The 12,574-nt window shown below is 36.0% G+C and overlaps 1 protein-coding gene across 14 annotated transcripts in view; it reads right to left on the bottom strand.

The window, feature by feature from the left end:
• Window positions 1-216: 216 nt before the first annotated feature.
• LOC138743262 (rap guanine nucleotide exchange factor 6-like) overlaps window positions 217-12,574 on the bottom strand; it is a 235,964-nt gene continuing 223,606 nt past the window's right edge. For 11 of the 14 annotated variants that reach the window (XM_069898256.1, XM_069898263.1, XM_069898267.1 and 8 more), the window contains 2 exons: window positions 9,566-9,898; window positions 3,969-6,129 (listed from right to left, as the gene is read on the bottom strand). In XM_069898256.1, coding sequence (XP_069754357.1) covers window positions 6,104-6,129; window positions 9,566-9,898 — 359 coding nt within the window. In that variant the 3' untranslated portion in view covers window positions 3,969-6,103. Of the gene's footprint in view, window positions 3,929-3,968; window positions 6,130-9,565; window positions 9,899-12,574 lie in introns of those variants that run through there. The other 3 variants (XM_069898257.1, XM_069898258.1, XM_069898260.1) reach the window with 3 other exon arrangements.

Below are 12,574 nucleotides of genomic sequence, written 5' to 3'. Positions count from 1 at the left end.
GAGCCTGCTTAGCTTCCAAGATCAAACAATCTCAGGCGTATTCAGGCTATTAGGGTGTGTGAGAGAGATAATTATACTGGACAACAAATTGTTTCAAAAGGATTGCTTCCTGAAAAGAAAATGGTGATTATGACAGATAACTTCAAGCTGAACACAAAAATAATTTCAGATTTGCTGTATCACCTAGGAAGTTGGAGAAACATTAAATTATCTTTTATTGAATTTAACATATTTAATTGCACAATGACGCTGACATGTTGTGTTAGTTCAACTAATCTAAAAAAGTTTTGCTGCTGATTTTCATTTGTGCTCAGCATCTGATGCCTCTCATGTCAGTGTCCAACAATAGTCAACCAGCATTGATAGATTCCAGTTGCCATGATACCACTTTTCCATGGTCACAATGTCCTGATGAAGCCTTTTTCATGTTTGTACCTGCACCAAGATCAGCAGGGAAGACGTCCAAGTGCAAATGAATTTCAATGACATGCTGCAGTTCATGGATTTGTCTTCTTGAAGTAGCCTTAAAATATAACAGAGAATCACAAAAGTATGTTATATCTAAAAAACAGTACATGATAGGAAATTTTTAAGGTGATTTTTCTGATCAGCAGCCCAAAATCCACAAAATACACTCAAAAGTGTTCCAGAAGCATATAGGACTTTGATCCAATTAATAGTCACTTGAAGGCTAAGTGAAATGAGACACTTACTAGTGACACATTTTCAATTAGTTTCAATACGTCCAGATGTATTTAAATCCTTTAGTCCAACACATAAACTTGAAATTATCTTCTTTAATGTTGAAATAAAACATCCATAAATAATATCTGTAGAAACTTCCAGTAACATTTATGATCATGGTCAACTGAAGTATGGCCATCTCACTCACCCTGTTTTATATCCTTTCTAAAACTGCCTCCTCACCACTTGAACGCACCGCACATGATCCTGGAATCACATATGCACATAACAACAAAGATGGCCGTGAAAAGTAAAAGCTAATTTGGGATGCCTTCGACAACCATGCAAGATGGAAAACGATGCTGACTTAACAGTAAATTCTCTACACATTTTAGCCCCTAAAATCTTTGTTATCCAATGTTATTAATGTTCATTTGCTGATTTGTTTATTTTTAAGTTTCCTTAGCCATTATTGAGCTATTTTAGTCATCCTGGTAAATAAAATGTGAACATCTTTTTTGTATTTCTTCGATTTCATTATCATTCCCTTTTTTTTGTATATATTAATTAGTGGTCCCAAGGAGACTGATTTGCATTTCTTTTGCTCTTTAATTCTTATATAATAACTATTTTTTAATATATTTATTCAAAATGTAACTTGTAGCTTCTCTTGTTAGCCCTTAGCTGGCTTTTTCCTCTTCCCTTTTTACCATTCTCTCTCACAGACAAAGTCACTTTATTTTCGTCTTGATTTCACACCTTACTCATCCATGGGTTAATTTGTTTTTTTTTCCTGTACGACATTGATCATCATTTTAATTATTTCTTATTGCCATCTAATTTCTTTGTTGATCAGTAGAATTTTCTAATTTATTTTGCCAATTCAATTTTATTGCTTAAATGCAGTTTTTGTTTTCAATATACTTGGTTCATTTTATTGTCCTTAAACTTGGTCTAATTTTTTTTCTAACTCCATTGTGTAAAAATGTGGCTTTGCATACAAGATTACTATAACTTCTCCATAAATTTCAGCAGGGGAACATAAACATGTAGGAGAACGGAATACTGACACAATGTACTGTAAATGGATGAATGAAAAGTAGTCAAAAAGATCAGTGGAAAGGTTAGGAATTAATACGAAATTCATTGGTCTCATGGCACAAACAATAGAGCTATTAAATCTGCTGAAATATTGTAAGACAGCCTCAGTCTTAATGACCCAAAACGTATTATTAAAATAAACAATTCCTTCCAAGATTTGGTCCAAGACCTAAAGTTCAATTGCTGTGTGTATCATACCATGAATAACCATGATTCAAAATAACCCATTAAATAATATGAAATATTTCCTTATTAAAGTTCGAGCAAATTTATTGTGGTTACATAAAAAAGAACAATAAATGTTCAGAATATCACAACACCATATAAAATTAATGGCAAATAAATGCCAAACTTGGTAGGATTTGTGTACAGTACGTACAACATCTTGGAAGTAACGACTATAAGGATTGAAAAATTATTTGAGTTAAGAATCTACATTCAGGATTAAAATATTTGTGACTTTAATCTTTATTAATTGACCACTAGATTTATTGTTATTGGTTGACTAACTGTTTAAAATACTCAAGGTCTATCCATGTAAGAATGTCATGCACCTTAATGGGATATTAATATGATACAAAATGTTCCAAACTATTGTGCTCTTTTAGGACTCTGAATGTTGTATAATGCATATTTTATTAACTCCTAGAAGCAGCTGCTGGTTTTTCTCTCCCAAATGGTAGTCAATCCTGTTTGAGGTTGCCTTGCAATTTACCCTTTTAATTCCAACATGTTCTTGTTCTCTTTAGAGAATGCTGACCATTCAGGTTATTCTGCCTTTGACTTCTTGGAAAAGTGACCTGGACTAAACTTTAACTATTCACTGCAGCTGCCTCTTGGCTTATGATCTGAAAGATCATGCCCATTACAATTTGATTAATACAATTATTCATTCCATTGTACTATGTCTCCCTGTCCAACCATCACAAAAACAAAGATGCTCTGATGGAGATCAGATTTTTTTTGTTCATCAGGAGTCGAAAACATGTTAACAAATCATTTAATAAATATTCACCAGTTGAGGACAAAGTAATAATTTCCTGTTATCCATAACATACCTTGTTTCTTTGATGATGTTATGAGATAGCAAGTGTCCAGATGAAAACATGAGAGTTTCCACTCCAGCTTACTGACCGTTTGAAAGGTTCAGCTCTGACACTTGGCTCACAGCATCTCAGGATAGGAAATGTTTAGTCCCCTACATTATTTGCTGCACACACGTGACACTTTAAGCAATCTCGTACTAATTACAGAGCACAGATGGCATAGAGATTACTTAAAGTGGTATGTGAGGAAAGAAAAAGGTTGAGAACCACTGAACTAAACAGCTCACAATACAGATGTGGGGAAAATGGAGAATAATTTCCTCGCATTGATTAAAGTGAGACAATGCTCCAAAGATTTATGGTTTGCATGTGCTTATCATGGCTCACCTTAAATGCTCATTCCTAATAGAGCCAGTTATAATTGGATCTGTGAAACTTTGTGAAACAGAATAGTATGAAACAATCTTGTTCTGTCATTTCATTTTGGCTTCACATCAAGCAACTGAGATATCTATGCAGTTAAAATAGCTCAATGTGATTTGACCAATTCCTTGTTGAGGTACACTGCTCTTCTGCTACAACAAGCTATCAACATGCCAAATCTTTTCTTGAGAAAATTGTGAAGACACTTATTTAATCAAACTCGACTTTTAAATTTGAACAGAAGCAATTGAGTTAAAATGTCATCCAAATTCTAATCAGGAGGAATGTAACTTCAAGCAAAAGCCTCCTTAAGCAGGTCATGCTCAATTAATAAGGAGGTAAAACCACAGTAGAGGCCTGTGGGATTATTGAGCTATTTGCATGAAATTGGTGACAAATTCAAATGCATTTGTGTCAATCATATAATCTTTGCTTTCGAGGAACTATGTCTAGTTAGTGAGTTACAAATTCAGATTTCAGATTCAAATTCATGATGTGTCCGAATTGAATCCAGTTTGGATGTCAGAAAGTGAATTGCCAAATTGAAGCAAGCCTTCCAAAGAAACAGAACCTTCTTAAGAGTTATGGGCGCAACCTAAGAAAAACCAGTTTAAAAGGACGATGATCTTTCATCATTGCCTCTTTATTGGTTTATTCGTTCACTTTAATGAAATCTGCAGAAATAAACAATACATTTTATAACATTTGTTCAACAAAAATATAACAAATATATACACTGATAAAAGTATAAAAAAGCATACAGACATGAACTGTCTTTCTAAAAGACATAAGTTACAAGTAGTATCAAAAGTAGGAGAAAACATCAGTTAATATTACATATCTTTACAATTATAATTTTTGTTGTGGATGGACATTGCAGAACATTTCTCTAATACCTGTACATTTACAATGATTGTGCAGCTTATTCAATATGCTTAACATCCATTTTGATTTGAATACATAGTCCATGAAGTGCACTCCAGTTTTTATATATATGTATATCAAAAATAAAACCCAAATTACCATTAGCAAATGACACTGTGGGGTGGGGGGAAGGGGGGGGGGGAAATAATGCAAGCAATCACCCAAGGCTGAAGGATTTTAAATTAAGATTTAAATTAAGCATTGAAACGATTTTCTACTATGAATACTACATAATCTTGTTGAACTGATCAATATGATCAGTTATTTTTTTCTAAACAGTCACAGTAGGACAAGCAGATGCAAGCCAAACTGTAATCTGGATATAAAGAAAGCTAATCAAGGTTTTTTACCTCATTTATCTTTTTTATATATCTCTTTTTATTTACATTAAAGGGGCAGGAAGCATTTCAATCCTTTAATAAGGATGCTTCTGGCAATCATAATACTGTATTTATTTCAATTTACTGCTTAGTTTCATAAACCTTGCTGCCCCTATGACTAAATAAAGGCACAAGGGATGATGTCCATGATTCCTGACCATAATTAATGGTCAATCACAATCTGGAAAACTAGAATTAATTCTAGAAAAAAACCCAATAAATTTACCTTGCTTCCCTTGTAAACTTTTCTCACCAGTTAAGGTGCAAAGACAATGCCACAGTGAATGATTTTTAAAAAGGCAAGTAATGTCATCACTAGCTAATTTCAGAAATTAAGATTATGTTTAGAGGTTACTTTTGATGCAAATGTTTTTTCCAGTCACACAAATGATCATACATATGTATATATACAAATAACTAGACCAACAAATTAATAATTTAAAACTGCTCTACTTTGAAGTTTTAAAGAATAATTTGGTGATGGCTAGTCTCCACTCTTGAGTTTTGGAGACAAGGAGGAAGATGCAGCAATTAACAATTATTGAGACTTCTACACCCTAAACATTGCTTTTTAAAAAATACAGCTTAATTTTCTGCTTGCTCAAATAAAGAGTGACGGACTGAGATGATGTTTTCAGCAACTTAGATATTTTTGAGGATCAGCAGATTTGCATCATAGCTCAAATTAACAAACCATTCATTTGATTCACTTCCCCGTAGTCAATTTATAAATAGATCCTCTACATCTGTCTTTGGCTGGATCAGCCAGATTCCTGCCATTTGTGCAAACACAACATAATAGAAGTTCATAAGAAAATTTATGCTACACAATATATTCCAACACTTGACAGACAAGGCATTGTGAGAATAAGAATTCCCAATGTTGCTGAAAGTTACCTGCAATCCCTGAATCAATATAGCTTTAATTAAAATTGAATAAATGTTAATTTGTGTTTTACTAGGGATCACTAAACTGAGATGCAAGCAGAAAACCTACCAATGACCAAATGTAAATGCAATACTGTTTGCCATGCAAATCTTAAATCAACACAAAATGCATAATTTACCACCCTTAGTTGGTCACCACCCATGTAGGGTAACAATTTAACAGAAACGCCCTAATCAGTCTAGTTATCTGTACAGTATTTATGCTCATACTCCAATTAAGCACAAGAGATTAAATTACAATACAATTCATTAATTAAACTTACTTTAGAGCCCATATCTAATGTCTAATACTCCCAAAATTAAAAAAAAAGCATTTGGCAAGATAAATGTTACCAAATACTGCACTTCAGAAAGCAAGAGTGAATACTGCTTACCAAGTTGGAAAACTAAAATGATTTAATTACTTTCCACTCAAAGACGAAACAGATAGGCCCTCATGGTCTTGCCACATGCAGAACATGACACAAAGATGATGTGCTTTAAGGCAGAATACACACAAAAAAGCAGCTGCCTGCATTCTGAGAAAAACAACAACATTGTGGTCCTTACAAGTCCAGTGCTCCACTGTTGCAATGAAAACACAGAATGATCCAAGCATCAAACTGCAGAAACCTGCTCGTCTTCTGAAAAGTAGAGTATACAGTTTATTATTTCACAAAACACAATACTTAAATTTAATATTTCTGTGTCAAACCTTATAAACATAAGGTATTTCAATTTAAAACAGCAATTAGGATGGTGAGTATTCCTTCATTTTATCTGGGACCATATTATTAATCATTATATTAAGAAATAATTGCAAATAAAGCAATTTTTTATTAGACATACAGCATGGTAACAGGCCCTTCTGGCTACGAACCCGTGCTACTCAATTACACCCAAATGGCCCACAACCCCTGTATATTTTGAAGGTTGGGAGGAAACTGGAGCACCTGAAGGCAACTTAAGCAGACATGGGGAGAATGTACAAATTCCTTACACACACAGGGCCAGACTCAAACCCGGGTCGTTGGAGCTGAAACAGGGTTGCACTTAACCACTATGATAATTATGCCGCCCTGTTGTCCTGAATAGTTTTGGGATTGAAATAAAAATCACTGAAGATTATTATTTTGAAATCAAAGCCATGCATATTATCCTTATTGCTGACTGCAGAGGGTTGTTTAAATCAATACTGGATCATTTTAAGTGTTCATAATATGGGTATTGTCTTCCAACGTTTGTGGTGACGATCACTCAGGAAGTTAACAACATTTTTGCGGTTGAGTAATAATTTATTGATTGGCAAGGAACTGTCATCTAACGTACATTATTATAATAATTCTGCAATCCTGTTATTTGTCAAAGTCAAACAGACATACAACAGACTTCCAGACTCGCACATAAAAAAAAAATTGTTTCCTGCTGAAGATGGTTATTACATCAGTGTTTAAACATTAGTGAAATACATTTAAGTGGACTTTTGAGTTTTGTATCATTTTTGGGATTGTGATAAACTCGTTCCATTCAATTATTTCAGTCAACACAAAAAACCTCAGAATATTAACTCTAAAAGTGAAATATTTAGATTTTAAATGTGAAATAAATATTTAAACTTAAAAGCCAAATCTCTCATCTATGTGAAAAAAAAATACAAAAAAACATTGAAAATATTTGAATTTTCAAGTTAATAAAAGAAGGAAGTTGTGTTGCCTTGCATTCAGAAGAGTTGATTGACCAATGAAGAGCCTTCAGATCAACAATTTACTAAATTATTTTGTGAATTCCATGGACTGGGGGGTAGGGTAGGGTGGGCTAGGGAGGAGGGGGTGGTTGGGGGTGGTGTTGCAGTGGATCAGTGGAAGCACTGAGAACAAGTACAACAACCCCTATCTAATGCACACTCTACAGGATCAGACTTTTAAACATCTCCTGATTTGTTCAGATGGATGATCATTTGCTAATGAATAAAATTCAGCGCAGTGCATTTGAAAGATGAGGTGCAGATGTGGTTTGACACAATTCTGATTTTGGTTGCTTTCTCATGGGAACATGCAAAGCCTATGCCAGAAAGTTCTGGATGGAGCAAATGGAAGAAAAGAAAATCAGGTGGTCTTGTTGGACTCTTGTTGAGTATTTCTGGCAATATGCCGAGATTGGATTTGGCAAAATACCAAGTTAAACATGCAAAGCATCATCACATATAAAGACCATAAGACATAGGAACAAAACCATGGGTGATTCACTATCCCCTTCAACCTCATTCCCCTGTCTCCTCCCAAAAATACATGTTCCCTTCCTAATCAAGAACCTATCGACCTCTATCTTAAATATTCCTAATGATATAATTGTCCCCCACTGCAATGAATTCAATAGATTCACCACCCTCTGGGAAAATAATTTTCTCTGTTCTAAAGAGATATTTTTGTATTCTGAAGTTGTGCCCTCTGGTGTGCAAACCTTTGGAGATAAACAGCATGGCTTTGTGAAGGGAAGGTCATGCTCACAAGCCTAATTGAGTTTTTTGAGTAAGTCACAAAAGAAATTGATGAGGGTAGGGCAGTAGATCTGGTCTACATGGATTTTAACAAGGCATTTGACAAGGTTGTTTCCCCCCATCCCCCCACGAGATACTAATCAGTGGATCTTTGGCTGCGTCGATAAAAAAAATTGGCTTGCAGGAAGAAAGTAGAAAGTAGTCGTGGAAGGAAAGTATTCTGCCTTGAGGTTGGTGACTAGTGGAGTGCCGCAGGGATCTATTCTCTTTGTAATTTGTAATTTTTATAAATGACCTGGATGAAGAGGCAAAAAGATGGGTCAGTAAGTCTGCAGATGATACAAAGGTTGGAGGAGTTGTGAATGGAGCTGAAGATATGTAGACAGGATGTAGAGTTGGTCAGAAAAGTGGCAGATGGAGTTCAATCCAGAGAAGTGTGAGGTAATGAATTTTGGAAGGACAAACCAGAAGGCTGAGTATAGGGTTAATGGTCAGTACTTAATACTTTCCTCAAGGTCACCACACAGGTTGATTGGATAGTTATGAAGCTTTTAAGATACTGGGCTTCATTAGTAGGGGGATTGAGTTCAGGAGTAGTGAGGTCATGTGGCAACTCTACAAAATCTGGTAAGACCACACTTAGAATATTGTTTTTAGTTCTGTTCATCCCATTATAGGAAGGATGCGGAAGCTATGCAGAGAGTGCAGAGGACATTTACCAGGATGTTGCCTGGATTGGAAAATAAGTCCTATGAAGCAAGGTTTGTAGAACTAGGACTTTTCTCTTTGGAGCATAGAAGGATGAGAGGAGACTTGATAGAGGACTACAAGATTATGAGAGGCATAGATAGGGTAGACAGCCATCACCTGTTCCCCAGGGCAGGAATAGCAAACACCAGAGGTCATTTATGTACTAAATGAAGGGAGAGAACTTGAGGGAGACATCAGGGTTTTTTTTTAAACACAGAGAGTTGTGGATGCCTGGAATGCCTTGCCAGGGATGGTGGTGAAGGCTGAAACATTAGGGACATTTAAAAGATGAAAGAAAAATAGAGGGTTACGGAGTAGGGTAGGTTTAGTACTTTTTTTAAAGGAACCACTCCATCCATGCCTTTCAGTGTTCAAGAGATTTTAATGAGATCTACTCTCATTCTTCTAAACTCTAGTGAGTCCAGTCCCAAAGCCATCAAATACCCCTCCTATTATAATGCTTTCATTCCAGGGATCATTCTAATGAACCTCCTCTGGACTTTCTCCAATGCCAACAAATCCTTCCTTGGATAAGGGGCCCAAAACTGCTCACAATACTCCAAGTGCAGTCTGACCACTCATAGCTGTTGAATGGCTGGAAGAAGGAGAAATGTTTATTCTAGATAAGGGGAAAAATCATTCAAAATATTAATGCTTGTTTAAATATAACTATTTTTGAGAGTATTTATAGAACATTCTCTGTTACTTTGCAAAAGTGACCAGCTAATATAGAAATGGAGTAAATTAAAAGTTCAAATTAAGCCAATGAAGAGTGACTAATGTATAAATGCTATTCATTTTATTTCTAAGCTGGTTTAGATTGGGCAACTTACCATCATCACCATTATCTTGCAGACCCTGGTAGTTAAGCTGTGCAACTCCAAGGTCAGTCTTCGACAGTTTATGCCACTGAGGTGTGCTCAGAACTTGAGAATGGTTGGTTGATGCTGGTTGACTAGCGACGGGAGTTTGCGGCAGTCTGGTTGAGTCAGAAGTTTGTGCTACCATTCGTGACCTTTTCAATGCAACGCTATAGTCTGGAGGTTTCAAGTGCAGGTGGTGATGTCTTTCCTTTATATGTGCTATCGGAATTCCCACGTATCCTGGAGGTGTGGGTGGTGGCTCTCTATACCTACCATCCCTTTGTGCTGCAGTAACACAATACACTAGCATAAGAGATAATCATTGATAGATTAATCAGGTTGATGAAAAGTCAGAAAGATGATAAAATCTATGAAGTGAAATGTTAGTAAGTTGAAAAAAATAAAGGTTAATCAAAACGCTGATTTGAAGAATTATATGCAAAGAAAATTTACATTTTACTTATATTAGACTCATTATCAAAATCAGCATCTGATATAATTGCAGAATTTAAAAAAATTACAACCCTGGAATCTGCCATTTGATTGGCTTGAAAGTGCAAACCAAATAATACCTCACAGACTTTTGCACTGTCTTTTGCTTCAAAATCAGTTTCTATCACCATTTCAACCAAGGCACTGCAAACTTGTATCATGTCATGAAAACATTTCACTTTCTTTTTCAAACTAATTTAATTTAATCCGCTGAATACTGACCCAATGCTACTATATTTCCCATTTTCTTTTAAATGAAAAATCCATAATATATCAGCACTTTCGTTAAAGGTCACTTTAACTCTTTTCTTGCTCTAAAGGGAAGAATCCCAGCTTCTCCATAGAATCAAGGTTTCTTTTACCTTGTATATTTCTGGCTCTGTATTCACTTCCTAAAGCCCTCATCTCTTCCCTGTGGAAAAAGAAACAAGTCAAAGATCCTTCCTTTTCCTCAGTTCTGATGAAAAATCTTTGTTTTGAAATATTAACTTTGTTTCTCTTTCCACAGAAACTTCCTGAAGCTTCACTCATCGAGGACATGTACAAGAGGTAATGTCTTAAGAAAGCAACCTCTCTCTTCAAGGACCTTCACCACCCAAGGCCATGCCTTCTTCACACTGCTACCATCAGGAAAGAGGACAACTTCTTCCCCTCTGCCATCAGATTTCTGAATGGACAATGAACCAGAGACATTACCTCACATTCTCTTATTTTTGCACTATATTTATTTATATTTGAAATGTCTGCACCTTTTGAATTTTTTTGCAACATTTGCACTGTGGTGCTGCCACAGAACAATGAATTTCATGACTGAAAGGCATGGATAGAGTATCAATAAATTCTGATTGATCTCTGAGCATTTCTACCATTTTCTAGTTTTAACACTGCTCCAGAGACCTAGGTTTAATCCTGACTTCAGGTCCTGCAAGGAGTTTTTAAAGACAACTCCACCCTTCATCCACTACTATGTGGATTTTCTCCAGGTGCTCTGGTTTCTCTCTGCACCCGTGATTGCTCCTAGATTAATTGGCCACCAAACGTTGCATCTTGATGTAGGTAAACAGCAAAGGAATCAAAAGTGGAGTGGTGTACATGGGTGGGAAGGGTGTTTCGGGATATAACATGATACAATCAACAGAAAGTTGGCCGGAGTAATACAAGTGAAATTTAATTCTAACCAGTGCAAGGTGATGCATTTTGGGAATGCAAATAATGGCAGGACATACAAAATAAATGGTAAGTCATAAGGGAATCTTCATGAACATAAGGTTATTAGACTACATCCATAAATCTCTGAAGATAGTAGTGTAGTTGGATAATGTAATGAAGAAGACATATAGCATGCTTGCTTACATTAGTTGTAGCACAGATCACAAGACTGTGATGTAATGTAATAAGTTTACACTGGTTAGGCAATATGGACAGTGCTGCTTGGCACATTAGGAAGAATATGATTGCTTTGGGGACAGTGCAAAGGAAATTCATCAGTTTGTTGTTCAGACTGTAGCATTATGGTCATTCAGAGAGATTGAATAGATTGAATTTATTTTCCTTGGAGCGAAGGAGGTTGTGGAGTAATCTGATGTTAGTGTATAAAATTGAGGGAATGTACACAAGGTAGATAGATGAGGGACACTAAGGGAAATTTTACCATACAGGGCATAGAGTCTGAGAACCTTATCATCCACTCCGACAAGGAGTGAACTCTTCCAGCTTCACTTCTAAAAACATTAAAATCCTTTAACTGCATATAGCCTCTCCCAATCAACTTTTGCACATTCATGTCTAATGCCATCAAACCAAGTCTGAAACTTCAACTTGTAGGCCATTCCTATTGTTTTCCATTACTATTTTAAAAATAATAGAATTTTGCACATTGTCCCAAAGTGTTCACCCACTGATATTTTAATCACTTGCACCCCCCCCCCCCACCCCCCCAACCATTTCCCAATAGATGGTCTAGTGTTATTCCCCACTTAGAGGACAATGCTGCTTGAAAATCTTTCTTAGGCACATTTGACGAATTCAAATCTTAGCAAATGGCAGTCCCAGTCGCTACAAGGTGATTTACATTCTCAACTTTTGCAACCTTATTATCCTTACAGCTGGGATCTCCATACATATTTGCTCCTCTCATTCCTGTTGACGAGTGAGGGATGTATGATGTGATCCCATCAAAGTGATCATGCCTTTCTTACTTCTGAATTGTACCCATTTCGCCTCGCTGGATATTCCCAAGAAAATTCTCTCCTAGTCCTACCATGATCTATCCACCATCCTCTTTTAGCTCTACCTCCATCACATCAGCAGCATCAATATCCACCAAACTTTGACCTATCAGTCTTGACCACCCTCAACTACTTTGCATAATAGCCAGAGCATCACAACCCTTTGTGCCGATCCATGCCTTGAGTTCATTTATCTTGCCAGTCAAGCTTCTTCCATCAAAATAAATACAGAATAGTCTATCATACTTCCTCACTCCCT

Source organism: Narcine bancroftii, chromosome 9 (assembly GCF_036971445.1).
Source record: "Narcine bancroftii isolate sNarBan1 chromosome 9, sNarBan1.hap1, whole genome shotgun sequence".
Classification (NCBI taxonomy): Eukaryota; Metazoa; Chordata; class Chondrichthyes; order Torpediniformes; family Narcinidae; genus Narcine; species Narcine bancroftii.
This window is presented reverse-complemented; position numbering and strand designations above follow the sequence as displayed.